The sequence below is a fragment of the Toxoplasma gondii genome, chromosome VIIb (genome assembly GCF_000006565.2).
Source record: "Toxoplasma gondii ME49 chromosome VIIb, whole genome shotgun sequence".
Classification (NCBI taxonomy): domain Eukaryota; phylum Apicomplexa; class Conoidasida; order Eucoccidiorida; family Sarcocystidae; genus Toxoplasma; species Toxoplasma gondii.
In genome coordinates, this window is record NC_031475.1 from 283,600 (window position 1) to 305,799 (window position 22,200).

Here is a 22,200-nt window from a genome sequence, read left to right on the forward strand (position 1 = left end):
ATCGTTGAGGACAAAGGCCTTTTCTGTGTCGACCTCGAAGCTAAAACTTGTTTCTTTCACCTTCTTGTTCTTGAGCGTTTCTTCTTCTCAGGCGTCTGAGGTTGCGCTCGAACCGCGTCCGGTTTTTCTCACAACGCGTCGGCGTCTGACGAGGCGTTCGGCGGTTCCGGAGGTTCACAATATCTGCATCGAAAAAAAGCGCCTCTCTCCACTTTCTTCCTCCTCCTCTGAACATCTTTGCTGACGGTCGAGGGGGCGGAGACGCGCCGCCTGAAGGGAGCGTGGAGGCGGACCCGTTTTAGGAGTTTGCATAGGTTTCAGAAGGAGTCTCGGCTTGGCTGGTGCGGTGCGAAATTTGCGTTTGCCACAGGCGAACCGCAACGATGGGGCGAGGAAGGGAGCGCGATAGAAGGATTGAGGCGGACCGGCGCCGCAGCCGAGAGGAGCTATCGCCTTCTTCCGGAGAGGAACGTGAGGGACGAAGAACGTTCTCCTCGCCTTCCAGAACTAAAAGGATCAAATCAGAGAAGAACCGACGCAGAAGGGAAGGCAGTCACTCACGCTCCGCATCACGGTCTTCCGAGAGACACCGCAAACCGCGAGCGAGGACGCGCTCTGCTTCTTCACCCGAGCAGGAGAGAACTCCAGAGGACTCCCGTCGCGAGCCGTCTTCGCGTTCTCCGCCACAAAAAGATGAAGGTCATCGACAACGGCTGAGAAGCGAATCTCCCGAAGATCCACACGACCGTTCTTCTTCCTCCGACGCCGTCACGAAGCCTTTTTCTTCGTCAGAATCTTCCTTGCCCTCTTCTTCTCCGCCTTCGTCTTCATCTTCTCTCCCGTATTCCGCTGGGTTCCTGGGATTCCGGCGCCGGGGCTTCGATGCCTCTCTCGCGCGTTTAAAAGCCGTTCATGCAGAGGAGAGTACGATGTACGCGAACGCTGCAGAAGCGTCTGCTTCGCGACAGACATCGGCCTCCGCCGTCGAGTCTTCTGCAGAGACAGAGGCGGGTGCTCAGGAGGCGAAAGGTTCGCCTGCAGGGAGTGGAGGAGAGCAGGCAGACGAAGAAGATGAAGAAGCAGAGGAGATGAAACTCGTGCTAAAGAGCATGCGCGACCTGCAGAGAACTCGGCAGGCGCAACGCAGAAAAGGTCTTGACATCGTCGGTACACAGGAAGAACAAAGAGCAGACGCGGAAGAAGAAGAAGAAGACGACCTCGCCGGCTACGGTCTCCTCGAAAGAAACTTCTCAACGGTCAACACTACCACAGGGCTCACCGTCGACAAACACCTGTACGCTTATATATATATATATATATTTATATATATATATATTTATATATATATATATTTATATATATATATATATTTATATATATATATATAATTTATTTTTTTTGTGGGTACAGCGAGAGAAAGACTGTCAGAGAACGTGAAGGAAGACGTGTGAACATCTGATTGGCGCATTCTGCTAATATATATATATATATATATATATATATATATATACGTCTTTTCCTCTACCTCTTTGTGTGTCTCTGTAGCATGTTTTCTTTTTTTTCAATTTCGAGTTCCTGTTCATGTGTGTGTCGTCGACGCCGACTGGTGTGGTATATACACGTTCTGGTTGGGTCCCTCTCCCTGCGGGGTTCTCCTTCGTCAGGGAGGAGTTTTTGCGAGAGCGCATGCAGTTGAAGGAGACGCCTGGCCCAGCTGAGGAGGCGGCAGAAGAGAAGCAAAGCTCTGGAGGCGCGAACGAACTGTACAGAGTGCCAGACCGTCTTCAAGTAGCAGACCGGAGTGGAGAGTACCGCGAGCAGCTGAACTGGCTGACGGGGCTCACGGAGGTGCATCTCCCCATGACGTAGGTGGAAGTCGAAGTCGACGTTCGTCGTCAAATCGGTGAAGCAAAGTGAAGGCACAGGTGCAGGCTGCTTCACGACCAAGCGAAGCAAATCGTAACTTCGGACAGAAGAGAAGGAGAAACATCGCTGTGAAGGTTGCCGCACGGTCTCGGGGCGGGGATTCATGGCGTCGTCGACCCTTTGGGAACGCGCACTCGACGGTCGATCGACGTCTTCCATGTTAACGTAGGAGAGAGGAGAGCGCATGCAGGAGGTCGCGGGGGGATGTTTGGCTCTGTGTGGGTTGCCTATTCCCTGCCAGAGAGGTACAGTGCGTTTGCTATCGACAGTGTCTCGCGCATCGCTTTGAAGGTTTTCTGCGCGTGCATGCAGCGTCAAGTTGAAGAACATCGAGGCGACGGAGAAGGCGAAGCGCGCGTTGTTGAAGAAGGGAGAGCCAGACGCAGTGTAAGGTGTCATTTCTCTGTTGTGTTTGAGTGATGCCCGCTGCAACTCTCTGCAGTTCTCACGCTCTCTCTCTCTGTCTGTCTCTCCCTTTGACTGTTTCCAAAGAAAGTCCAAGCAGATCTTTCTCCACGTTCACACGCTGCAGGAACCGTCTCCAGAGACGCCTTTTTGCAAAGGACCCGTCGCCGATGCCGCTCGTGCAGCTCTCCAGACACCCGAACATCCATCGATCGTCGACAGCGAGATCCATACACGACAAATATACATATATATATTAATATGTTTGTGTGACTAAGAGTTTAACGTTTGGTCGTTGACTGTTTCGCCAAGGAGAGGCAATACAACACGGAGTGAAACAGCCGTTTGCATGCAGTCGCAGAACCGTCTTCGTCTGAGAGAGGGTCGAACCTCTTACGGTATTGCTTGCTGTTGTTTGGAGCGTCACTGGCTTCCGAGTGTCGTCGTTCTCGTCTGTCGTTTGCGGACTTTGTCTGTTTGCAGGGACGACGACGAAGACCCAGATGCCATTCGACGCAGAGCGTTTGGACAGCGCTACACGTGGTATGATCCAGACAGGCGCCCCAGAGTAAGATTCGCAGTTTAAAGTCTCCTGAATGTATAAAGGTCATTCGCGAAAGGACATCGTGTCTTGCACATGAAAAAGAACCATGCAGTTGCTCGTCCTCCACGGGGAATTCAGAGCCTTTCCCTACCTGTCCCTCTGTCTCCCTGACGGAAGCAAGTCCTTACCCTGCTGGTTTTCTTCCATGTAGAGTTGGAAGCGTTTCACCCGAATCAAGACGACGAACGTTTCGTAGCTCTCGTTTCACTGGCAACTCGGATTCTGCGCCAGGTGGTGTACAGGAAAACGAAACAAGGTCCTGTGTCAGCTCACCTTCCAATTCGTCGCTTTCCGTTTTAACAGCAGACGTCCTAAATAAGCGCAGCACCGTTTGCTGTCGCGCCATGCACATGCGGATGTGCGTTGTGTGATTGCCTGCGTCTTCTCGGTCTCCGCCACGGACGCTTCGACATGGTAGCCTTCTGTGTGACAGATGAGCACAGGCCTATCCTTTTTCTGCTTCCTGTCGTCTGACCCAATGTTCTCATGTATTTAGGCATATCTGTCTCACACATACATGTATAGATACATACATATACTTATAGTTTTATATATGTAGGTGTACGCGTGGAGGTAGATCGTTGGTCTGTATTTTTGTAGAGTTTCGGGGGTCTCCGATTTGGTCGATGGCGTACATCTGCGTCTGTGTGAGTTCAGCTGTATACGTTCTACCTGGGCCTTCATCTGGATGTATAACGTCCGTTGCTTTCTTGTGTAAGCTGTATTGCGCGTTCGCATTTCGGGTGTGGTTTCTTCAGGCTCGGGCAGGAGACGACAAAGCGGTTCAAGATTTCTCTCAGAGGGCGAGACGAGCCCAGCAGAACAGGGGACGCGTCGGAATTGGTTACGGCTGACAGGGTGTGGTGTGCTCTCTGTCGATTCTCGTTTACGCAGTGCAATACAAGCAAACCGCTTTTCTTTCTCCTTTGTGGCTTAGTCCCGTTAGAGCGACTGCGGAAGTTTCCCTTTTTTTCGGCGCTTTGGCGTGAAGAACGGACGGGTGCATGCGCAGGAGGCAGCGAGGTCGGTGCCGTGCACCAGTCTGACTCGCAGGCAATCCACTCTCGAAGCAAGCCACCGCTTTCTGCATTAAAATGCCGGCATCCAGACTCTTAAAAATCACTGCTCGATCGTGTCTTCTAGGTTTTTCACACTGGATGGAGAGTGTCTCTCTACAAATGATCCGCGATCCAGAACTGTGTAGCTCAAACCGAGTAGACGGAGGCACTAGGAGACACTGAATACAACATCTCTTGTTTCATCTGACGAACAACAAATCTCTTTGTGACTGCGTCAAACCACCCCACCACAGCCGAGATAGGGGTGGATATCTCATCGCCACAGAGGGCGATAAAGCTTGTGGAATTTCACTCTCTTCTCCGGAGAACGGTGAAAATGTGGAAACACGCGGGTGTCGGCTTCTGGGCATTGCGAGCGAAGAGGCCTCTTCAACTTTTCCCGGAAGTTCACAGCAGACAAGAAAAGCTAATCAAAGGCTGAGGGCGACTGCCTCCCGCTCGACTTTCCTCGAGTTTAGCACGGGGGCCTCTTGGAGGAAATCCGAAGGCGCCGCGCCGCAGTTTGTAGCTGATAGTCGTTTCAAATATATCGTGATCGAGTACATTGAGAAACTCTCTTTTCCTGTCGACACACTCGAGTCCGGATGTCACGCAGAACTAGAGGAAAGACCGCACTGTTGGCTCTTCATTCGTTCTCAAGTGCGAGATGATGCCAGGAAAAATCTGGAAGAATTCTCTCGATAGAGCAACAGTCCGTGTGTACATGCAAAACACGAGTGTCTATCGTCCTTGTTAGAGGTCAAGTGTTTTTTCTAGTCTAGCACAAACGCTTGACTAAACACCGGTCCGAATTCTGTCTTCTGAGGTGACTCCCGAGGGTCGTTCCCCTCGCGAGTGTCTCCTACGAGTTGGACTACCGGTTTGGATTTGCCTGGAAAGTCTGAAAACAAAAGAGGAAAAAGTCTTCTTCTCACTGACCCTGCTTGGCTGCGGCAGAACCACTCTGGACAGAGTGAGACGAACAGAGGGGAACCCGGCCTTCGCGTTTATCTACTTCAGTTTGTGCAGGACTTTCACCATGTGCACGCACTTCTTTCAGAAACACCAGGTTTGCATTTCTCGCTCAGCGTCGAGCGCTGAAAAACGAGGAAAGTATTATCCGCGTGAACTCCGTAGAAATCACGAAGATACGGGAATTCCAGCATCAAGACGAAAGTCTCCCTCTCTGCACGGGGGGCTCAGCGTGTGAATGCCCGCACCTGTCTATCCCAGGAGGTCAAGGAAATTGAGGTTGGCGTTGCTGCCTGCCCAGAGTGAAAAGGTTCCCTTTTGGAAGGACCTTTAAGCCTTGTTTTTCTCGTCGTCAAGACTCCTGCAAGATTCAGACGCAAAACACGCAGCGCGAACGTTGGTGGAATTCTACAAGACAACGGTTCAAGAAAATGCTCGTGAATGCTCGACGTTATTAAGTCTACACTTGGGAAGCAGTTCCCCCTTTTCTCTCCCACGACACCGAAGGCAAATCCAAGAACCCCTGCCTCCAACTTGACTCTTTTTCCCTCTCGCAGATATTCGCCTTTCTACAGGCTTGCCGTCTGCTCATCTACAGTGGAAGTTGTGGCACAGAGCAGTTTCTCGGATAGATGTGCGTGAGCGCGGAATCACAGTCAGTGCCCCAAAGTTTCACGGCAAGGTGAACCCGTCGAGAATTGCTGTTCCTCTTGTTACTGACGCTTGGAAGGCCTCCAGAACGCTGAACGACACACACAAACACGGCAAGAGGAGACGGAGTGAACAGGTTTCATGCTTTCTCGCGTAGAGGCAGCACAAGCTCACAACGTCACCCATTCAAAAGTATGATTCTGGTGTTTCGATCTGCTTGTCTGATCGACTCGTGGCGCGGCTCCCCGGCTTACCTGTCTTGGACGTCGGGTGGTACATCGGGGCCGTGGTTTTTTTGGCAGCACTCGACAGAAAGCTCGAGTTTTCCTGAAACAAGCACAGAGTTCGAAGGAGCGAAAAGCCACAGTCACGTTCCAGCGCAAGAACGCGCCAAACGTCCTCGTGACCAAAAGAGTAGGGAGGAGTCGCGATTTTTTCTGGCCCTTTGCCTAACCCTGAAATGGTGGAACCTGAACCCAATCCACGCGTGAACATGGATTGAGAGAAGTCAAGAAGGCAAAAACCGTACACGAATTGATTATGCCCATATGTGCGTCTGATTCCACTTTGTCCGCTTTGCCCTCACCTGGTTTGATGCTTTCGTCACCGCCTTGAACAGGTTTCAGCTCCAGGACTGTCGACTGGTACGTCTGCAAGAATTCCACACAGAATCACGGCTGCGAGACTTTTTACCGCGGCGAAGACGAGGGCACAGGCTTCAGCGGTGAGCGACACCCGCCCGTCTCTTTCCGCCACTTGTTCTTTGATGGCGTCTGGGTTTTCTCACATCACGAGTTGTGGATGGTATTCCCCAGACGCTTCTTAGATTGCAAGTGTACGGAACGCAGAAAAGAACAAACCTCCACGCAAAACTCTTGGTACTCTGTCCTCATTCCCTGTGATAGTATACGAACTCGAACCTCTAGGCGCTGCTCAGTCCAGCGATATGAACAGTAAATTTGAGTGAAGCATCTCCACAAACGCTCATTGACATGCCTCCCCTGTGGCCTTTTTTTCCACGGCTAACGCACTCCTCGCAAAACGGAGAGTATTCCAGTGTGTCGCACAGATTCAGCGAAAGGGCCTAGAAAAAATGGAATCTGCTACGCACTCACAAGAACCCAAGACTTTCCCTGTTCAACCTCAACCAAGTCCCCGACAACCGCGTGTGGCGTCAGCAGAAAGGGGCAACATTGGTGAACCTCAGTAGGGATCCGGAAACTGGAGATAAGGCAACAAGCACAAACGCCATCCCCACGTTATCAAATTCAGCATTTGAAACGAGTCGCCGCACGGTCGCATCAGCGTCACAGGGGGTCGTTGGTCATGCCCAGACTCCCTCGGCTTTGCCGTGTTTGCGGAACCACCTACTTTGCACTTGTCCATGAAGAACGAGTCTGAGTAGCCGATCCCGACGAGAGCAATATCTCTCGATCTCTTTCCCTCAGACTCCACATAGGTAGTGCTGATAGAGCAAACGTAAAAGCGCAGACGTTTACTCGGATCCGCCACGGGGAGCACCAACTGGGTGTTCTTGAAATCGACATTCCACACGTTCCCAACAAATCGGCCGGGGAAAACGCGCGTTCGCGCGCGTTTGTGTTTCATGACCTGAACGCCGTACAACGGAAAGCACCGAGGGAAACAGGCGAATCACGGAAGGGAACAGCTATTGTTACCCGTTGGAACTTGAGAAGAAGCGACTCTAGTTGACTCTGCCTGGAAACCCCCACTGGTGTCTGCCCATCGCGTGAAAGCGACGTGTAATGGGTGGAGTTATCGATCAGAGGCTCAGGTCATGTTGAGGCAATCTATGATCATTTCCACGGGGATATCTTTGGCCTTTCGACTCCGTCCGAACCCCGTTGGCCGTACCCCTGAGAACATTTTGCTGAAATTCTTTCTCCTGCAGCTGTACCTCGTTTAAGTCATCGTTCTCGAACACAGCAGCGACAAAAAAGTCTCTGCGGTCGGGGGCCGTGAGCTCGGGCATGGAAACAAACCTAATTGGCAAGAAACAGAAAACACGCATCACCCACCTATGTCCCTTGGCGAGCTCAGAAAAGGGAATGCAAGGGTTTTCGGCAATCGAGGTCGGACTTTGCGTGCGAACATCCACTCGAGCTTTTCTGAAACCGCTTTCCCGATGGAATATATTTGAGACTCACGTCAAGCTGTTGAATTTCACAATCACTTTGCTTGGGGGCGTGTCAGAATCGGTGGAGTTGCCTTTCGACGCGGTGGTTCCGGAGGTCTCCTTCTTGGCACCTCCTCTCGCTGCAGATATGCACACGTTCAACCACACCTCAGACGCGGAACACATCGATAATAAATCGAAAGATGGCGTTTCCAAACGGCTTCCTCAGTCCCGTCGCAAAAGACTCTAGCGTCAGCTCCTTCGAGATCTGGAGCCGTTCCGTGCGGCCTTCGGGGTCAAGGAATCAGCACATCGACATCAAAGGGACCTTGCAGTGCTCAGCTGTCCAGGATTGTTGTCTCGCGGAGAAACAAAGGTGCGATTCAACAGCGGATGCTTGACAACTATCAAACGCAAAGCACACCGTACAGCTGGCTAGCACACAACCATAAGCCTCGACGCTAAACGGACGGAGAGTGTGCGTTGAAGAGTCATCCCAAGAGTTAGTATGAGGGCAGACTTGTTAGTCCTTTTGCCGCTTAAGAAAAAAAGTAAAATCCTTGTTCCAATTAGTACCACGGGTCAGAAGTGAAATTCAACTCAATAAGCTGTGTCGCAGTCCACACAACCCGTCAATCAAGTGCCTAGAGTTGGCTGCAGCTTCCTCGACTCACCTGCGTTTAGGCCTTGGAACTGGCCTCCGTAGGACGGATTGTACGACATTTTGTTTCGTTTTACGGGAAAGGCAACGGAAGAGGTAAGTTTGCCGGCTTGTTTCTCCACTTCGTTCTTGTGCTCAGCGTGATGCTAGGCCGAGTGAACTCAACTCAACCGGACCGACGCACGCGCACAAATCCCTTTTCGAAACAGGAGACTTTGCAGTCGACGAAACGAGGGGCGTTGTCGTGTTGAACGCACCAAAGTCACTCAGGGAGAAAAGATGTGATGGAAGAAGTCGTGTACAGCGACAGTCTACGAAAAACTGCGTTCCAGCGCCTTGCGTAGTCGCCGTTTTGAGAAGTGCCTACACGCACAGCTGTCACCGCCAGCTCATCGATTTCGCGGCCTCGGTTAGTTGTGGTTCTGATGGTAAGTAACCTGGGTTTTCCTTCGATCACAAAAGATGCCCAAGGGAGTCTACTGAAACATCCGTTTTAGCGAGCAAATCGGCAACAGAACACTAACATATTCTTCTGGATAATCCTATGCGGCAAACCCCCCGTTTTGCCAGTTTTCACGGGAATTCGCGCTTTTGCGGCACCAGCTCCTGGCGGCTGCGACACACGCATCGACGCTGCTCATTTCTTGAGCGACGGGAGTTGGCAAATTGACAGGGAAGACCGCACTTTATTCGATTCTGGCGACGATCTCAAAATGCTATGGAGAACACGAGGGCTTTTTCTTTCCTCCGATGCAGAACCGGGAGACCGGGCATTGCAGAGACAACCCGCCGGTTCCCAGAAGACTTTGAAACATCCAGGCTTTCTCGGCCCTGTATTTTTTTCAGTTTCAGTTCCCGCACATGCGGCTGAGGCACCATGCAGTCACGGAGGAGCTGAAGTGTTTTGTAAACACAGGACATCGCGCATTCTTTCCATCTGCTCACGAGCAAGAGCTGGTGTTGTCGACTTCTTGATTGTACAGAGGAAACAAGATTGGGTGTAGTTTGATGCCACTATACGCCGTTCACTTTATTCGAAACGCCCTGAAAGGCGAGTCGTCGCACGGCTGCTATAGTTTATCAGACGCCTGTCCCCCTCTATATTGTAGAGAGATAGAGAGCTTCGTTTTGATTCTCACTTCCTTGTTTCCACATATTGGAGACGGAGGTTTTTTCAGCAGTGAAACGGAGAAGAGGTACTCTGAGCGCCAGCAATCGCGTTCCAGTGTCTATTGGCAAGGTTTCACCTTTAAAATGTGTTTCTGTACCGATTTGAGGACGACATTCGCCCACCTCTAAGGTTTTCCTGCTGTTTTTTCACAAGAAACGAAGCAGTCACTGCTCGAGGAGGACCTTTTCCGAAGGAAGGAGTGATAACGAAATCCACACTCACACGTGGTTACGTTTGGACGAAAACTTCCTACAGACCATGGCAGCGAATATAATCACTGTGATTATCATACACTGAAAGTGGATATTGTCTCGCAACAGTTGAATGCCCATACCTGCATTGCCCATAACTACACCTGTGGTACCTCCTAGAGTAAAAAGAAGAATAAAGCAAGGGGTTCATATCCCCCCGTGTATTCTGTAAGATGATAAGAGCCTCGCGCAACGAACTGACAAGAGATTCCTACGTTTCTTTTCTGCCTCCACTGTCAATTGATCGTGCTTTCCTTCACGTCTGACCGTCGCCAGTAAAAGCAGATTCAACGCAAAAATATCACTTGCCGTCCGTAAATAACCGCTGCTACGAGAGAACCGTGGCATCCCGATTTCGCCAGAAAAGATATTAAGTACCGCAACTGGAAGGTCTTGAAAAAATAACAGTAACCGCTGTATCCGACGAAACTCTTCCGTGCTGAGAAGATCCAGTGGCTGTGGAAACGCACTACCGTAGCGTGGACTGCCACAAATGCTGACACTGGAAAATGCCAGTGACTGCTCTGAGATGTGTCAGTGACTTCAGCAGGGTGTGCCGCTGAGCAAGATCCCATCCAAGAGTAGCAACCTGCCGTGTGCTGAGGAAACGCGAAACAGTTACTTTCCTCGCGAAAAAGTGGGTTGGCATGGGCTTCTGCGTTTGCTGCGCCGCGCAGCCTTTCATCAAATGGCGGTGCATCACCAGTTCTACAGAATCACTCCCAGGCGCTACACGGCTCAGGCAAAGACACCCATCCAGCCCGCACTGCCTTCCCATCGCCACACACACTCCACCGATACAAAAGACTGGAAACCGTGCAAGATATTCCACCAATGAGAAAACCAAAACAAACGTCATCGAGTAGGATCTGACCATGCCCATTCTTCGGGTCCAGTCGGCCAACGTGCTTTGTTTGACGGCGCCCATGGAGGCTTCCAGTAGGGTCCTAGCCAATGCCATTTTCCGCTCTTTCCACGCATCTGAGAAGGGAACACACAACAAGTCGACGCAAATGTATCGCACCCAAGTATCCACATTTTCAGACAATTCGCTGTCAAACAAGAGGAAACATAGAGACGGCACGCACATGTATCGCCATTTAGCCGAACGATTGTGCACAATGCCGTCTGGTACAGAGGAACACCAGAACGGCGCTTCGCATAAGTCCACAGGTATTGGCCGGAGACTCTGGGACGTTACGGAACACAGGAAATGCTACACAAGACCATAATTGGCAATGTTCTCATATATGTATATATATATATATATATATATATACCGTGCAAGCATTCCGCTTGACACTGTCAGACACACAACGGGTGGAATGCTGAGATCATTTCTAGCAGGCATTTCTTCGACAAGGCCAACAGTTACCGTGCTTCGTTTGTCTCGATTTCGTTCCCAGACAACCGCATCGTGTTCGCTCGGTGCACTAATCACCACTCGTATGAACTGCGGAAGACACCGACTTCTTCGACGCGGGCTCGTGTCAATATGGAGTTTATCTGGAAGCTGGAAGACCATTAGTCGGCAGCATTTACACCATCTGAGCAGTGCGTAAAACATTGGATGAAACGGCACTGCATGCCCAATTTACCATGATCGGTTTTCCACCAGCTCGCGCGCGTGTGTGTGGGAAAACAACGGGGACAAATCCGTCGGTACCAAGCTGCAGCAAAAAGGAGAAAAGTTGAGACACTGACGCATGCAAAGCTCCTTCACTGACACTCGCAAATTGAATGCCAAGGTACGCACGCATGCATGCCTGCAGAAACAGACTCGAAGACCTCGTTCACCATCCCGTATCGGCAGTCGCGTCTCCAGGACAAGTTGCCAGCTGGTTTTGTGCGTATGCGTATACACATGTGTGTCTTCATGTTCAGATATGTAAATAGATATGTGTATATATGTATTTACGTTTTCCAAACGATCATCGGCAAACTTACCAGGACTTCCAACTCTGCGCGACTGCGCTGTACCGCCGGGTGTTTCGCTCCTGAAGACGCACATGCACATTTGCACATCGATCTTGATCACGTCACTTTTTCGTGGAACCCGGTTGAAGAGAGGAGACGCACAACGATACACCAGAGTTTTGCTGCCCTAGTAGTACAATTTTCTTCAATCAAGAATCGGCGCCCAACGCAGTAAAGATTGGAGCACTTTCAGGAATGGCAGTCACCACCGTCCTAGAGTAGGCGACCTCTGACACACCCAGGTGACCTGGCCTCTGAACTCTAAACCTTTTTTTTCTTGCCGGACTCGAGTCGCGTTCCTGCATCTCCCGTGGACACACGTCGTCATTCCGTAGACCAACGCGCTGTCAGAGAAAGCTCCGTTGGATTTTATCCACACGAAATGAACCTTTTCGCGCCCATTCTGTCTCGGCTGTCTCTCTTGAACTTTGTGTATTCCTGCCTCGAGTGTCCTCACTTTCTCTCCGCCTCCCAAAAAATAAAGGGAAACAAAAGACCAGACGGAGCCGCCGTAACGTTTCGTTTTCTCTCTCTGAAACCTGCCCTCCGGTCGCAGCGTCTTTCTCGCAGAAGCTGCACAGCTCTTTGTCAAGAATTCCAAGGTAACAGCGAGCCGACCCCGTTGCCCTCTGTAGTCTTCACCAGCCGACGCCCAACACACACGGGATGCACTTCTCTCAGTGCCGCGGTAGAAGCTGTACACAAAGGACTCCCCGGCGCAAACTGAAGAGGGGAGGATCGAGTTCAACTCTTAGGTCGCTAGAGAGCGCAGCTCACCTAAAGCCATGTACATCGCCATGAGAAGAGTTCTCGCAGGCCACCCAGCTCGGGCGCAGGCCATCTGATCGAAGAGGTCCTCTGTTCCGTTTCCCCCGACTTTGTCATGGGATGAGTCGACCGCGAGGAGCGCCGCCTCCTCGTCTCGCCATTTGCCCAGAACATGCTCCGGCGCAGCAGCTCTGCGGGTCTCCACTGGCCCTTGACACTCGAGGCGGTAGGCGAAAACAGCGAACTTCAGAGCCTCCTCGTAGGCGCCCCCGTGGAAGAGCCGAGCAGCCTTCAGGCGTCGAAGACGACTAGCTGTTCTCAGGGGACAGTCGAGTACGGCAGTCGAACCCAGGAAAAAGAACGAAGGTCGGAGGCTCGAAAAATCTGTTTAGGAAGGAAGGCAGGGAAACGGAGACAAGGATCTGTTTGAAAGAGACTTGGAGTAAGAAACAGTCCACGCAGATACACTGTGGTGCAGGCAGGAGCAAGGTGGAACGCGGATGTCTACAGGGTGTCTCAAGGTGACAGAAGGCCGGGAGACAGAGGGCTAAAGAGTCCACATCGGAGAACAGGGACGCTGACGATCTTTCTCGTGGTGACAGACACAATTCTGGAAGGAGCTGAAAGACAACAACATCGAAGCACTTGCATTCGACCCGGAAGCCGTTCCTCACCTTTCTCATTTTTCATTGTCAAATGGGCGTAGTGCACGGCCTCGTCAAGGGGTCTGACAGGTTCGTCGGCGTTTAGAGCAGTTTTCAGAGATTCCGACAGAGAGGCGCGTATCGAAGGCCATTCCTCGTCGTCTTCTCCACTCGCGCGGTCGATACAGAGATCCAGTTCCTACAGAACAGTCCGCATCGGTCACTCGCTGAAACCGTGCAAAGCGCACACAGGCCGAGCGTCCTTGCACCGGCTTTGTTGCGAGAAGCATGCTCTCTTTTCTCACCCAAGCTGCAGCTGAGTACTTTCGGGGGTGGTGGCCAGCAGGCGTCAACCTCGTGGAGATCGGTTTGTCATAGCTGGAGTCATGTGAGAAGCCGTGAAAGCGCTGCCACGAATAAAAGCCTTTTCCCCAAATTCGCGAAGTTAAAAGGTTTCGGGCTTAGGTCGGTACACTCCCCGAAACCGCAGCCACGCTGGGACGCGCCTGGATCAGGTGTCTAGACAGTCCACGGGCACTGAAGTGAAGTTGAGAAAAACGTTTTTCGCCACTGGAAGGAAGGCTGTACTTTTGTTTTGCTTCTACGCAAAGACGCACGGCACAGAGAAAGAGAGAAAGAGTGCGTTGTTTCCTGTCTGCATTCGCACACACATCTTGGCATTTTGGCACATCGCTCACCTGGAGATTCACTTGCTCGTGGTTAAACAGAGCCACGGTGGCTTTCGCGAGAAGCCGAGCACAGACGGGAGACGTTTCAAGTTCATTCCAGTAGCCTTCTATCTGATAGAGCGAGGCCCATTGCTCTGCGTATCCTGTTTTCTTTCTGCTCGGCCGAGAGTCAGAAGACACGCTTCGTCCCGCCTCCTGTCTAGACACTTCAGACAACTTGGGAGGCTGCAGACTCTCAGGGAGACTCAAGGCGCTGCCCAGGATCTCGCTCAAGAGGGTCTGATAGACACAGCAGAAACAGCAAACGCGTCAATGTCCAGAACACGACGAATGTTGAATATGTCGAATGTCATGCGAGAGAATCGCCGAATTCCAAAAACACAACTGATGAAGAACGAGTGAGAAGTTGGAACAGCACACGCAGTCGCGGAGTCCCTACACTATGGTCCATATGGAGAGGCAGCGATACGTCAGAATGCTGAAACCGAACCTTGTAGCAGACACCTTGCTGGTCCAGTCACACCGGGATGTAGACTTAGGCAACTACATGCAACCACACAAATCGTACATAAACAAACTGACAAATATACATATATATATATATATGTATATATATATATATGTATATTATATTATATATTATATATATTTTATGTATATGCATGCATGTACGCACATATGTACATGCATGCGTTGTTGCGGAGGCGATGTAGATCGAACGAGCGCGGGCCTTCCCCGAATCGTTGTCCGCGTAAAACTTACACTGAGAGCCTCTCTGTCGGGTGGGGAGTCTCCGGTGAGTTGCAGCTGCACTGAAAACGCAAACGCCAACACTCGCACATCGAGACTCTGGCAGTTCGCGGGTTCTTTATCCACTTTTTTGGCACAGCAAGCCGTGAATCAGGAACTCGGTTCAGAGATGGAAACGCTTTTCAGACAAACGTCCTGAACATATGGCTGAAGGACCAAGGGAATCGCCACTTCACTCGACCGCTGTTAACACAGTGGCACTTGGATCCGGCAAACGGAAGAAAGCTCGTGAATCGATCGTCCGATACACGAGATCTCGCCGTCTTCAGTGCCAGCAAGTTCCTCTCAGTCTTCTCCCTCGGAGTCCTTAGAAGAAAATTGAAACAGCTGCTGCCTTACGCTCTGCGAACAGGCGCCGGCCTCCGGTCAACACAGCGTCTTCACTGCGGTCTTCTGCAACAAGCTGAAGGAAGTCACAGGAGAGAAAAAGAAACCTCCTCCATCTCCACCACGTCTGGAACTCAACGGGAACTTGGCATTTGAACGTCGAGAGTTCACATGCATCGTTTATGGCCTTCCTGATGAGTCTAGTCTGTCGAGCGACGAAAAACCCTTCCACATGCCATCTCCTTCTGAAATGGCAAATCACAGACAACTCTCGAGATCGAGACTGAACGCAGCAACGCGGACGCGGCACCACGTCTGAGAGGGCAAAACAGAGACGAAGAAACCCAGGAAATCAACACAGAAATACACGTGTGGAGAAGGTTCGTGGAGACGCAGAGAGACGTTCAGCTGGCTTGGCAGAAGAGATTTCACAGACCTCCACACCCATCGAGACTGAAAAGTACGCACCTCGTTCTTCAGAGTCTGGACCTCTTCAGCCTGTTCGCGTGTCATCGCAACTCCCAGCTGAGTGAGCAGACACTGAACATCTTTGCGTTCTGCCCACGCCCCCTCGAGCGCGATTGCCTCTGTCTCCGTGAGGCGTTTGGAGCCCAAGGCTGCACTTCCGACCGCGAGAGACCCTTTGCCGCCCGCGGTCGTCGCCGCGGCAACACGGGCTCCATGGACAGCCTCGGCCACGTTTTCCGGCGAGACTCGAGAGCAGACGTTCTTCTCCCGACTGGCAGAAATGGACGTCTCAGACAGATCTGCTGCCTCCTTCAAGAATCGAAGAAGAGCAACATCTGACGCCCCTGGCGCTAAAACTGGGAGCAGAGACACGGTGACAAAGACACCGAAGCGCGCTTTCAGATGTCACCCTACACACGCTTTGGCTTGCCATCAATCGAACGAAAGCAGGTGTCGAAAGGAATGGACCCACAGAGAGAGAGAGAGAAACAGAGAGCGTTGACGGCAGTGCTGGTCAATCGCATCTCTGGGCAAACTTATAGACTGAGATTGGGAGTCCTTGAACGTCTCTGTTTCCAGGATGCAAATCCCATTCATCGACCAGGACACAGTTACGATGGCAAAGACTGTAAAATAGCACCAAGATCCAACTGCCCACCATCTCTCTATATGCTCCAATATAAATATAAATAAATATATATATATATGCATGTATGAATATATATATATATAGAGAGAGAGAGAGACCCGTAAATGTATGTGAATTTTGTTGAAGGAAGAACTCACCAGAGTACAGTTTCTTTCGATAGAAGCAAACGAGCGCGGGGACAGAAGGGAGGGCGAGGAAGGCGCCGAGTCTGGGCTCCGCGGCGACGTCGACAGTGACGAAGTTAAAGGGGAGGCTCTGGCGCTGGGAAGGCGAGAGGAGCGGCTCGCGAGCAGCCGACTCTGCCCCAACAGAGGCGCCTTCCGCAACAGGTTTTTCAGCTGTCCTCTGGGCGGAGCTAAGCGGAGTGGGGAACAGAAACAGTCTTGGGAGGAGATTGCTGAGAAAGCGAGACAGCGACGCCGAGGATGCGGGGCGCGTGGTCTCCATCCTGACGAAAGGGGGAGAGAAGAAGCAAGAGGCGAACACTGAGATACACTGGAGAGAGAAGGAGACATAATAAAAGACAGGGGCGAGAAACAAGGAGAAAGAAGAAACGGCACGAGTGGAAGACTCAGTTACTGGGGTATGTTGGTGGGTCTGCTTTCCCTCGGTTGGTTGTGGGATTGTTCGGATCCTTCGTCTTGGAGACATTGAAAAGTTCTCGTTCTCGGTCCGTGCTCCTCCTCTCTCACTTGCCTCTCGTTTCCTGTCTGAGTCCCGCCTTTCTGTTTGTGTTCTGCCTGCACCGTGTCTCCTCTCAAAACTCTGCACATGGCGTTATCTCTGTCTCCTCGCGGTTCTCATTCTCCACACTTCTGCCTGGTCACTCCCTTCGTCGGTTCTTTGTCCTACCTTTTGTCGTCCCCTTCTCAGTGCATGTCTGTCCTCTCTGTGGCCTTCCCGGTTCCCCGCCACACCGGCCTCCTCTCGAGTCTTTTTCCTCTCTTTCTTCCGCGTTTTTCTTTTGTGCATGTCTTACGAGGAGGCATGGGCGTACACCACGGTCACAGGTTTTGACTCGCTGCCGTCTTCTCGCCGATCCTGCACAGAGCACCCGTCCGGCTGTCCAGCGAGAAGACTCCTTCCAGTCGCGAGTCGCGAGCCCCTTGCCCGTCTGGCGAGCCAGTGCGAGCCTTCGTCTGTTATTTTCTCCGACTCGCTCTTGGCCTCTGTCTCCTCGAGATCCCTCTCTCCCTCCGCGTTCTGCTGTGGGGTGTCGCCTGCGCCTTCGCGCTCTGGCGCCGCCGAAGCAGACACAGGCGATAGTGGTCCCCCAGGTGTCTCCGGCGAGGAGACAGGCCCCCGCTTGGCGCGGGCGCTGACGAGGTTCTCGACAGCTCGGAGGAGTCTGAAGCGTCCACTTGCAGGCGGATTCTTGGCAGTTTCCCTTTTGTTTGAAGGAACGTTGGGGTCGCCCGAACTGGAGGTTTGAGAGAAGACCCGCCGTTCTTCTCTGAAACTAGGAGCTCGAAGAAGGTCTGGCACTCCTCTCGGAATTCCAGGACCGAGAGAGGAACAGAGGACAGAGTATGGTCGACGGAAGAAAGGACGCGGAGAAGAAGAGAGGAAAGGAGACCGATCGGCCTCGTGTACCTGGCTTGCGAAGCCTGCTTCAGCACGGAGGCTGAGCTGTAAGGAGAACGACGCAGATGGCAGATGTAAAGACGACGAGGCTTCTTCTGTTCGCGGTGTCGTCTTGGCGTCCGTCAAGTTTTTGCGCGAGAACCGGCAAGGAGGGAGAAGCGGGTGGAGCGAACGAAAGGGGGGGAAGCGCGCGGCCATCTTGGAAGCAGGAGAGAAATTCCAGTTCGCCCTTGAGGGAATCCAGTTGCGCTCCAGCGGACGCGCGGAGGTCGAACAGAAACGGACTCTGGCGCAGCGAGTGCTGACAAAGCCGCGTAGTTCACGGACACGACAGAAAGAAGACTCAAAAGAAATGACAATTTGCATGCACATGCATCCCGTTTTCCAAGAGAGGATGACCACCCCGAGATGGCTCTTCAGTTCACTGAAATCTGCCGCCTGCGGCTGCACGGGGGACGCGCATCGGTGAGCATCTGTTCAACCGAGGGAAAGGCGGGCGAGCTGGGGTGTACATACACCTGAGGGATACAAGGCCGCGAGAACCCCCCTCCTCTGGGCGGGGCTCTAAAGTGCATCTACTCCAACTTCTCCGGGCATGAATGACGGACGCGTTATAACAACACAGAAGGAAAATACAGATGGGGAAGGGAGGATAAATTGGAGGAACTGAATCCTCGGGGCTACGATGTTGTAGCGGAAGGAGCAAGCGGAGTGTCTGGAGAGGACGCCTGGTGGCGTAGGGAACGCCTTACGGCAAGTGACAGAGACCGTTTCGTCTCTGCCTCCTCCTACATACCGCAGAGAGAAGCAGGGAAGATGCGCAAGTATCCGCCATGGCCTCTTGTGCTCCGGAAATCGGTTCTCTCCTGAGGCGTAACACAAGGTTCCCAAGAGGAATCCACACACACACGCACGTGTACAACGTGGAAGACAACGTAAACATGGAACGTTTTTGAGTGACGACAACGGGAAATCTCTCACTCACATCCGCGGAAAACGGAGAGCTTGACCGGGGAAGTACATGCAGTTCATTTGACAGCACGAACTTGGATTTCCGTCGTCGCGCGCGATCCTGAAAACAGGAAAATCGCCTGCGGGAAACCGCACAGAGTTCACAAACAGCAAGGCGCGGCCCGTTGCCAGTTCGCCCAGCTCCTAATGGGGAGGGAAAGCGGCAAGGCGTTTTCGGGGAGCATCAGCGAAAGACTGAGAAGAAGAGTCGGAGGAAACACGATGCGAGTTGGAGGAAAAAGCTACCACAGCGAATTCCGGACGAAGGCGCAACCACGAATAGGAACCCAAACTCTAGGCGTTTCGTGTGTGCAGTGGGCTTAAGGAGTGAAACATGCAGTTTCAGCGAGTTCTTGAAGCAGCGGAAACGCTTTTCTGAGAAATCTGGCGCCAATCGATGCGGGTTTGAGGTCATGCAGTCCTCGCATGCCACAAATCGAGATATACGCCTCTGCATGCGCTTTCCTCGGTGAGCGCAACGAGACTGTGTCTCTCAGTTCTGACAAGCAGGCCCGCAAATTCCAACTTCAGTGGACGATAGACACACACGGTGACAAGCGACTCTCCTTTGTAGAGGTGGAGGAATCACCTTTTGACCTTGACAGACTATTCAGGGAATGAGGTCAGAGCGAACCATGAAGGTTCACGGAACTCGGTTTAGAACTTGCTCACAAACCACGACAGGAGTACACGTGAATCTTTGATTGTTTTCGTGCTCGTCGCCCACCACCGAATTGCATGCATCGCCTCCGTTACAGTTTCAGTGTGTTTACATGTCGCATTGACCGGCTTCGACCTCCTAAGTCGGCGATCGCTTCACGGGGATCTGCCGCAAAATGAATCGGGATGCTGGCGAACTCCTCAAGGTGTGGTTCGGCTGCAAGACGAGACTTTGTCGCGCGCCTTCCGGTGGAGGAAGGCAAAGAAACTGGCTGACGACGACTCTGCCTTTTCTCACCCACTTGCGCAAGCAACCACCGTCAGCTTGATTCGGTCAGGGTGTCACAGGCCGTACCTCTGCCGTGAAGCGTATGAGCATTTGCGCGTAATTAAAAATGCCTCATCGTTCCTTTCTGCATTGTCGACCGCGGACGTATCAATTTTGTGCCATGTCTCCATTATACGAGCTGATACGTGTGCAAAAGTGCCGGACGTGTGAAAACGCCAGAAAAAGGGGTGACGCTGCTGCAGTCAACACAGAGTCGGTACGAAACTGAAACAAGGCAGTTGACGGTGGGGGGAAAAAACAGTTGAATATCGTGTATTAGTATAACAACGATAATAACGGTAAGGTGCGATCCTTCTTGGCAATTACCAGAATAGATTCCCCCCAACCCCGCGAACCAAGTACTCAAACAAGGTGGTGAACTTGCACCAGAGGGTGTTTCCGTCGGCAGAACCGGTTCGTAAGCGTCTCATTCATAGCTCGCGACCGTCGTCGAAATCGCCTCTTGCTGCAGCAAATAGGAGTATTTCAACCGATAGGCAAACAGTTGGTTCGCAGCGACACATTCTTCGAGAGGCTTTCCTCTTGAAAGAACGGAACGCATCCGGCGCGTCTCAACGGCAGCGGAAGGCTTACGCACCAGCTCGAGCTGCTGAGTGGTCCAATTTTTACTAGTGGACGTCGTTCCAATCGCCACTCGACAAACAACACAGTCATGCCGACAGAAAGTGCAGAAGGCTCACAAAGCAACGGTGTCTAGGCTCAACGTGGTCTCTCAGCCGGACTTCCTTGGCGCATGTGCCGTCACAGGATCGTGTACACAAATACTGTATCCTCTCTGATGGATCTACCATCTTTACAGTTCTTCGGCTGGTATTTGGTTCGCCAATTCTTTCAGGTTGACGTGTTGAATATCAACTATTTTTCAGTGACCTGGCCGCTTCAGCAGGACGTAGAAACTTCTGTTTGTTGCCTAGTGTCTCTACACTCGAGAATTGTTTATGGCGGCAGTACTTCACCGCACGGTCAGCCTTAGATCCCATGGCACTCCAATGTTTCTTGCGCATGACTCGTACTTCAACTTTTTTTTGAGCAAAACGAAGTCAAAGGAAAGGCTCTCGAATGACGGATAGACTATGCTGGCGGCGACCGATAAAATTCGTGAGCATTCCACCCCGGTATGCAGCTCTTACACAGCGTCTGTATTCTCAACGGGAGAAACAGATCTGGAGAGACAGAAAGCGTTTAAGACGAATGGTAAGAAGTATTGCGGAGCGACCACCGTACTCACACGAAAGACTCCAAGCCTCCTCCCCGGTCGTCAAGAAGTTGTGGCGCTTAGCGCGGCAGGCCGTTTCGATCTCCGAAGCCGCTATCGATGAGTTTTGACTCGATCTTCGGGAAATGAAAGGACTCGCCTGACATCTGTGGTTCAGCAACAACTCTGTCGAATTGGGCGCAGTTCATGTTGCCAGGTCAGTGCGACAACGGAGTTTCCCGCGTCAAACCATAAATGTGCGCTTAATGTGGATGAGTAGCATTTGAGCATCCGCGGGCATTTTATCAGTTTTTTATTTCCAGTTTCTTCCCCAAATCGGTCGTCGGATTCGCGAATCCTTCAAGACTATATCGGTTTTTCAAAGGCGGGCACTAAATAAACTGGGGAAGCCAGATCCCCTTCGTGACGTGAGGTGTAGGGGTTGTTTAAAGCCGCACCTCACAGACTGAAGACTGGCGAAACTTCCTCGCACGAGGCAGGTTGGTTTCCGTCTGCTTTTAAAAGCGAAAGATAACATTTGTTGGTGGAGGGTTTGTCTTTCACAGCTCGCACGGTGCCGCCCTTGCCGCACGCATTGTCAGGCGTTCTGAGCGCTCCCGCCAACTGAGGCAGAGCGTGAATGTTGTCATCTCCAGGCGACTTGGTTTTCACAGTGAAGTTTCCTTCTTCATATCGCAGATGCCGGCTCGATGTGTGTTCTCGCAACCTGCTCTGGACTGTGAAACTGACAGCTCGCTTCTTGCCCACAAAACGGTCTGCCGCTCCCCGGGTCTCTCTGGAGGCGTCGAGACCCGGACGGTGCCCGAAGCATGCGGCGCGCCGACGATTTCAGTGCCCAGTCGCCACCGGCAGTGGAAGCGATGTTTCTTTTCGTGAAGTTCGCTGTGTGTCTGCGAGCGCCTTTCTGCGTGTCGCCGTTTTTTCCCCTATTAGTTTGACCTAGGCGTTTTGTCGATTTTCCGGGTTTCGATCGGCCAAGAGCCGGCGAAGGGAACTTGCTTTTCGTGTCGAATTTCTCCACTGGCCGCTTTTCGCAGCGTTGCCGAGTTGCTCTGAGTTGGAGTTTCCAGTCCTCTTCTTGAGTTCTCCCGGAAAGGGTCCTGTTTGTGCGCCTCTCGGCTTTGAGTTTTGCGTTTCCACGCTGCTGACCGTTGAGATTCGCCTGCATCTGTCTGCACTTTTCACCGAACCAGACTTGCGCGGGCATGCAGT

General features: G+C 52.0%; 4 protein-coding genes across 4 annotated transcripts; 1 reads left to right on the plus strand and 3 right to left on the minus strand.

Annotated features, from left to right (window-relative positions):
- Nucleotides 1-70: 70 nt before the first annotated feature.
- TGME49_263860 (hypothetical protein) lies at nt 71-3,789 on the plus strand (the record flags this gene model as incomplete). The annotated part of the gene is made up of 5 exons (XM_002365445.1): nt 71-1,294; nt 1,665-1,865; nt 2,239-2,313; nt 2,815-2,899; nt 3,694-3,789. Exons 1-5 carry the CDS (start codon nt 384-386, stop codon nt 3,787-3,789), a joined length of 1,368 nt encoding a protein of 455 aa, XP_002365486.1. The 5' UTR covers nt 71-383.
- A 1,581-nt stretch (nt 3,790-5,370) lies between these two features.
- TGME49_263850 (hypothetical protein) lies at nt 5,371-8,950 on the minus strand. The gene is made up of 7 exons (XM_002365444.2): nt 8,428-8,950; nt 7,785-7,893; nt 7,535-7,619; nt 6,988-7,227; nt 6,203-6,266; nt 5,871-5,943; nt 5,371-5,707 (listed from the first exon to the last, which is right to left on the minus strand). The coding sequence occupies exons 1-7, from the start codon at nt 8,474-8,476 to the stop codon at nt 5,638-5,640; spliced, it is 690 nt and encodes a 229-aa protein (XP_002365485.2). The 5' UTR covers nt 8,477-8,950; the 3' UTR covers nt 5,371-5,637.
- Nucleotides 8,951-10,691: 1,741 nt separating this feature from the next.
- On the minus strand, nt 10,692-18,124 carry TGME49_263840 (hypothetical protein; the record flags this gene model as incomplete). The annotated part of the gene is made up of 11 exons (XM_018781345.1): nt 10,692-10,817; nt 11,435-11,506; nt 11,784-11,833; nt 12,591-12,965; nt 13,256-13,424; nt 13,924-14,193; nt 14,677-14,726; nt 15,064-15,127; nt 15,520-15,875; nt 16,306-16,616; nt 17,148-18,124. 11 exons carry the CDS (start codon nt 18,122-18,124, stop codon nt 10,692-10,694), a joined length of 2,820 nt encoding a protein of 939 aa, XP_018637180.1.
- A 3,531-nt stretch (nt 18,125-21,655) lies between these two features.
- Nucleotides 21,656-22,195, minus strand: TGME49_263830 (hypothetical protein; the record flags this gene model as incomplete). Its single annotated transcript, XM_002365442.1, has 1 exon — nt 21,656-22,195. The coding sequence occupies one exon, from the start codon at nt 22,193-22,195 to the stop codon at nt 21,656-21,658; it is 540 nt and encodes a 179-aa protein (XP_002365483.1).
- Between the last annotated feature and the right edge of the window lie 5 nt (nt 22,196-22,200).

Bases quoted from the DNA above. Each gene is read 5' to 3' on its own strand.
- TGME49_263850 (XM_002365444.2), bottom strand. From the start codon at position 8,476: ATGTCGTACAATCCGTCCTACGGAGGCCAGTTCCAAGGCCTAAACGCA. The intron at 6,267-6,987 runs GTAGGTGGTTCC...GAATTCTTGCAG, and splicing joins TCTTCATGGACAAGTGCAAA to ACGTACCAGTCGACAGTCCT. The intron at 5,944-6,202 runs GTGAGGGCAAAG...TGCTTGTTTCAG, and splicing joins TGACGAAAGCATCAAACCAG to GAAAACTCGAGCTTTCTGTC.